The 6740-nt window shown below is 32.7% G+C and overlaps 1 protein-coding gene across 1 annotated transcript; it reads right to left on the minus strand.

Annotated features, from left to right (window-relative positions):
* Window positions 1-1032: 1032 nt before the first annotated feature.
* LOC132733032 (C-type lectin domain family 17, member A-like) lies at window positions 1033-6534 on the minus strand. Its single transcript, XM_060719608.1, has 4 exons — window positions 6268-6534; window positions 5910-6037; window positions 5170-5260; window positions 1033-1136 (listed from the first exon to the last, which is right to left on the minus strand). Exons 1-4 carry the CDS (start codon window positions 6416-6418, stop codon window positions 1033-1035), a joined length of 474 nt encoding a protein of 157 aa, XP_060575591.1. The 5' UTR covers window positions 6419-6534.
* Between the last annotated feature and the right edge of the window lie 206 nt (window positions 6535-6740).

Raw genomic sequence — 6740 nt, forward strand, 5'->3', positions numbered from 1 at the left:
TTAGTTGCAAATGGTGCAACGCGAATTAGATGACACAGAAGGGCTGAGTGAACAGATACGATGCTCGAGAGAAAAGCGTTAAGAATAAGTATTTTGTTGATACCTTTATTCAGCGAGTTATTCCCTGACAAAACTTGGCAAGTAGTGTAAAAACGAGACAAAGCGGCCAAATAACTCGAATAAGGCGAACAGAGTTACGGTTTCTTTTTGCCAACTGCATACCCTCAATAGATCTATCTTCTCATCTCCTAGCCATATATGATTTCTTGATTGTACCTTCTGTTAAGTTTCAGGAGTATGCCCTGGGACAACTACAATAGTTAAAAAAATGAACTAATATCTCTCGAGATAGCTCAATAATATTAGCTGTTAAGTGCAGCAAGGTGTACTTTGTTTGTGAGCCTTTGCATTTTGTTAAATAATAATGGTGTATCAACCTACATTAGTTTATTGTTCATACCTCTTATAGTATCAGAGTTATTTCCGGTACAAGAAAAGCTGACGGTCAGACGGACGGACAAACGGACTAAGCGGCGCCTATAACGCCAAAGTTCGGTTGATCAGAAAGTGCGGTGTTATGCACATAAGTGATTGGTCTAGATCTTATTTAATAAAATATTAATCTTGAAAAAAATATTTCCAGTGATGCCACCAATAAGAAAAGAGGCAATGATGAAATATTTGAATAGTTACAATGCCATTCTATTTTTTTCAGCTTTCATGCGTTTAAATCTCGAAAATAAATACGATATTTGAAGAAGCGTGAAACATATACTAAAAAGAGCGTTGAAACAAGAGGCTATCTGACTTGTACGGGGGTTTGGGGTGGTGTTTCTTCTCTTTTGTATTATAGGCAAAAAAAAAAGACAGTGAGTGCGGGTTACTAATACCTGAACTCCAGTTAACGCATGTGCATTTATTGGTATACATTAGCCTGCTGACCGTTTTCAATAATAATTCTCCACACACTGTTCGAGTACGAATGATAATGAAAAACTACGGATATTGCAACTGATCTAAACAAGACAATGGCTATTTAACATTAAAGTATACCGGTGCGAGGAGGAGCCAGATGTTGAGAATAAATTTTTGTTGGCCTTCTGATTGTTTCAATCCCATCAACCAGCTTCTAGTTGCTGCAAAGTGATTGATATAAGCACATTATTCAAAATTTCAAATTTGTTAACATAAATGTCTCTATTAGTAGTATACTTTTAAGATAACTCTTTAATATATAAGTGTTTTTGGACTTCTGATTTAAATCCTAAATATGAAACAAATACCGGTAATTTATCTATTTAACGCTAACATTTAGCGCGTCTTAACGCTATGGTTTTTAACTTTTTCTAATACTGTTTATCCAAATCGGTAATTTTATCGCTCTATAAAATCACTGTTTGTCGTTCGGATGCACATTATCATATCACTCAGGCTATGCCCTCGTGATATATTTTCCTCGCAACCGAACTACAAACAGTGATTTTATAGAGCGATACAATCACTGTTTGGAATATATTATTTCTTAAACATAATGAAAATGACACCACGTCAAGATATAATTATGCACGGCCGTGCAATACCATTTATATGGAGTCGCAAAAAGCGGCATGGTATGTGATAAATCTTTAAATTATGTAAAATTTAAAATAAACACTACATTAACGATCTGTGATAAATTTAAACATTTCATTTCCTTTGACATTATTACCCTCGTATTTCTTCGTTTACGAACATTTTCCACGAATGTTTATAGATAATACAACAGACCATCCGACCGTAAAGGCAAGAAGGTAGCTTTTGCTTACGACCGCCGCCCCGCCGACGACCCCCACCCCGCCCACGACCGCATCACCTGTCATGTCATAAAAGGGTTAACTTTGAAGCTCAAAGTGGTATTCATTTACCTTCGTACAATTTTCTTAGAGGCCGTCTCACTAAATTGCTTTGCAAATCAAGAACTTTGCTCGTAAAATCAAGAACAATGCTATGCAAAATCAAGAAAATTGTTATGCAAAACCAAGTACATTGTTAAGGCGTAATGCAAAATCACCGTGAAGCAAAAGATTAAGTTATCTCTATTCACAGAGCACCTATGTTTGTTCAATGGGTTATATTTTATAAGATATGAAAGCAGAAAATATAGCAACTTATTATTAGCAAAATAATTTCCTACGCCTATTTGAGTGGGTGTTTGTCTTGGTTTTATATAAAAAATAATAATAACATGTCTAGACATGGAACATTTCACCAATAACATACCCACCAATTTATCATTTTAAATATAATAAACAAATTTATTTTGAGATGAAGAAATTCGTGAGAAAAAGAAACATCCTGTAATGAAAATGATACGATAACAAAAAATTCCACTAACAACAACATTACATAAGTGTAAAAGTCGGAGGCGGAAAGATAGAATGAAAGATAAAACATATACCATATTTAAACACACATCCTGTTGTAAAGAATAATAAGACCTAAAATCCCATCTAAAATTACCATCATCATTTAAATTTCAAATTGTTGGACAGAGAAAGGGAAGGAATATTTACAATATTTGAGGTTGTCTGGTGACAGATGCATATAGTCAAGACAGTGTGAAATTATTGCTTTTAAAAGAGGAAAACCTTTTAAGTTAAAATGATCGCATAAGTACCTTTAAGAAACAACTTCGGTGAAATAAAACTAAATATATTCGATCTATGTTTGATAAAATATATTTGACACATCCGTCTTCTAGAACAGATAACCTTGTTTTTTGCTTTTCTTAAGACTACTTCAGCATATATAAGTAGTTGTTAAATAGATGTAGTTTATTTATTTACATTATAATAAACGCAAGAAATTTTCAGCCTGGGAAGGTCGTGAAAAAAAATCAGCGTAACTTTTCACAAAATGGTAATGATAAAAATCAATTCCTGCAGTGTTGGCGCAGTACCTCTAGACGCTTGCAGAATGATCACAAAGAAAAAACATACGGCTTTTTCCTCCAATTTTTCATTCAAAATCGTAAACTAATCGTTGCGAAGAGATAAGTTAGACGGCGGTGGGTGCAAAAGCGGGCGTTTAGCTGCATTTCTCCGGTATATGTCGGAATAAGGTATTAAGTTTGGTACTCCAACACATTTTTTAGTCTCACTCATAAAATGTATTCTTCTGGTATGTAAAAACCAGTTTATCCGGCTGCGGTAAGTCATTCTTTTTGTTATTCTTCACTTTGTTGCAATGGTTTCAAATACAAAAGATCCTAAGATCCGAAGCACATTCACATTTGAAATGTCGCAGCCGCCAATAACCGTGGCTACATGTGATCGCATGCCCTGTATAATATCTTTTTATGAAAATAGGTTGAAATCTCCTTGTTTAGATGACTATTAACAAGAGGCCTGGATGTTAAACTGTTTTACCCTTCGTGCTCTTCGCTTAGGAGGTTAATTTTATGACACATTAAAAAATTCTACATAGTTATATAGCTTAGCTAAACACATCGTCATTTACCAACGGCCGAACCATTAACATTTAAAATGTTATTGATTACATGTTATGTTATCTTACATGTTAATTAACGATGAACAAGATGTAAGAGACGTTCACTAATGAAAATAATAATTCATGCATTCACAACTCACAAAGGGAAATTATAATTGTTGTTTTCGCCTTTGGAGCAATACTACACAGATATCAAATATGCTTGAGACTATCAGACAATGTAAGTAATAATAAAGCTTTATTCATCTGTGAACGTAATATTTATAAAACAGCTTTATATACAATCGTGATCGAAATCGTTACAATACAGCTTTAAACATTCGTGAACGAATCATTATAATACAGCTCTATAAACATTCGTGAACGAAATAGTTATAATACAGCTTTATACATTCGGGAACGAAATCGTTTAAATACAGCTTTATACATTCGGGAACGAAAAAGTTATAATACAGCTTTATACATTCGGGAACGAAATAGTTATAATACAGCTTTATACATCTGTGAACGTAATATTTATAAAACAGCTTTATATACATTCGTGTACGAAATCGTTATAATACAGCTTTATACATTCGGGAACGAAAAAGTTATAATACAGCTTTAAACATTTGTGAACGAAATCGTTATAATACAGCTTTATACATTCGTGAACGAAATAGTTATAATACAGCTTTATACATCTGTGAACGTAATATTTATAAAACAGCTTTATATACATTCGTGTACGAAATCGTTATAATACAGCTTTATACATTCGGGAACGAAAAAGTTATAATACAGCTTTAAACATTTGTGAACGAAATCGTTATAATACAGCTTTAAACATTCGTGAACAAAATCATTATAATACATATTTATACATTCGTGAACGAAATAGTTATAATACAGCTTTAAACATTCGTGAACAAAATCATTAAAATACATATTTATACATTCGTGAACGAAATAGTTATAATACAGCTTCATTAATTATTGAACGAAAAGGTTATAATACAGCTTTATACATTCGGGAACGAAATAGTTATAATACAGCTTTATACATTCGTGAACGAAAAGGTTATAATACAGCTATATACATTCGTGAACGAAATAGTTATAATACAGCTTTATACATTCGGGAACGAAATAGTTATAATACAGCTTTATACATTCGTGAACGAAATAATTATAACACAGCTTTATGCATTCGGGAACGAAATAATTATAATACAGCTTTATACATTCGGGAACGAAATAATTATAATACAGCTTTATGCATTCCGAAGCGAAATAGTTATAATACAGCTTTATACATTCGGGAACGAAATCGTTTAAATACTGCTTTATACATTCGGGAACGAAATAATTATAATACAGCTTTATATACATTCGTGAACGAAATCGTTATATTACAGCTTTAAACATTCTTGAACGATAAAGTAATAATACAGTTTTATACATTCTTGAACGAAATAGTTATAATACAGCTTCATAAATTCTTGAACGAAAAGGTTATAATACAGCTTTATACATCTGTGAACGAAATAGTCATACTACAGCTTGATACATCTTTGAACGAAATAGTAAAAATACAGCTTTATACATTCGTTAGCGGAATAGTTATAATATAGCTTTATACATATATTTTTTATTTCTGCACAATATTTCTGCACGATGGCGATTAGAAAATCAACTCACATTTCAAGCGGCCCAACATTCCGACTATAAACGCATTTTCTGCTTCATCTTGTACATACAACAATACAGACTCTCTCTGTTTGCAGAATGCCTAACAAAAATTATTTAGCACATGTATATATTATATATCAGATTCAATCGCTATAATTGGAGTATGCATATAAAATAACGGTAATCAAATTTGCAATACAAAGAAAACTTCAAAAAAAATATATTGTCCTATCCTTATCATTTTCATATATGGCTTTTGATTTCAATTTTGTGTAGTTCAGTTCTTCCGGCTTTATTTCTTGATTTTATATGCATTATGATGTTCTAAGTCATAGAACGGTAAGTTTGTTTAATTTGGTTTTATGTCACACCGACACAGTTTAGGTCATATGGCGACGTTCCAGATTAACTGGTGGAGGAAGACCTCAGGTGCCCTTCCGTGAATTATTTCAGGCACAAACGGGCGCCTGTGTAGAACCACCGACTTTCCGTAAGCTAGCTGGATAGCTTCCTCACATGAAAGAATCAAAAGACCCTGTCGGGATTCAAACCCACAGCGATGAGGGGCAAGTAATTTGAAGTCAATGACCTTAACCACTCGGACACAGGTGCCGAAGAACGGTAAGTAAATTATAGCCAAATTGGAAAAAATGCACTCAATGAATAAAATTAATATAGAACTTGTTTGAAAACTTTTCCTTTTTTAATAATCACAACATTGTTCAGAACAGTCATAAATGTTTACCTACCCTTGCTTCTTCATAAGTGCATGCTTGATCATTATCAAAGAAGTAACACTTCCCGTTGTAGGAGACCCAACCATCCGCACATGATTTTTTAGAACATTTATTTTTTCCACATTTTGATCGTAATTCCTCTGTTAATAAGAAAAATAATCAATATTCGATATATTTTGTTATCCTGATTGTGCAAAAAGAAAAATGTGGAATAAATAATATTTATATATTTATTGATTTTGTCTGTATGCATGAATTTTGTGTACAAAAATATGAAAGTTATTTAGAAATGGATTTTATGAAAATATAAATGTTTTGTCTCCCTATTTCTGTATTTTACTTTCTTTAAAAGTTCAATGATAAACCAAACCTTTGACGTTTCTTCTCAAAGATTGTATCCTTTCCTTAACGTCACTCACGAGATTAACCAACTCGTCAAAATCGTTTTCTATTGAGTCGTCTGCCTTTGCGCATGCTGAAAATCCAAAGACGAGCAGAATGGCAACCAAAATTATCTTCATTTTATCTGATCGTACACGAAGGTTTTACTTGAAACGCCAATGTAGTTAAATGACTTTCAAATGTTAAATCAAACTTATATATACATTGATTGCTCATACGTATCTGAGGTAAGAAATTAGAATATAATCTATCTGATTTGTACGCAGGGGTTGTAGCCTCCGAGTATGAATCAGATTAAGTGCCACGTGTTTCGATGTTGGGTTTTTTCTATTTTGTATAAATTGTATGCAAATAATAAATGCATTTTCCCTGTCGCCAAAATATGAAACCCTAGAATAAATGAAACAATGTACGAGTTTTGGTATGGTTTAAAAAGATATT

This window comes from Ruditapes philippinarum, unplaced genomic scaffold, assembly GCF_026571515.1.
Source record: "Ruditapes philippinarum isolate M1 unplaced genomic scaffold, ASM2657151v2 ctg19343_1_1_1_1, whole genome shotgun sequence".
In the NCBI taxonomy this organism is placed as follows: domain Eukaryota; kingdom Metazoa; phylum Mollusca; class Bivalvia; order Venerida; family Veneridae; genus Ruditapes; species Ruditapes philippinarum.

Excerpts from the sequence above, each read along its gene's own strand:
- LOC132733032 (XM_060719608.1), bottom strand. The coding sequence starts at position 6,418 with ATGAAGATAATTTTGGTTGCCATTCTGCTCGTCTTTGGATTTTCAGCA. Across the intron at positions 6,038-6,267 it reads TTTGAGAAGAAACGTCAAAG|AGGAATTACGATCAAAATGT; the intron begins GTTTGGTTTATC and ends TCTTATTAACAG. Across the intron at positions 5,261-5,909 it reads GCACTTATGAAGAAGCAAGG|GCATTCTGCAAACAGAGAGA; the intron begins GTAGGTAAACAT and ends AATTTTTGTTAG.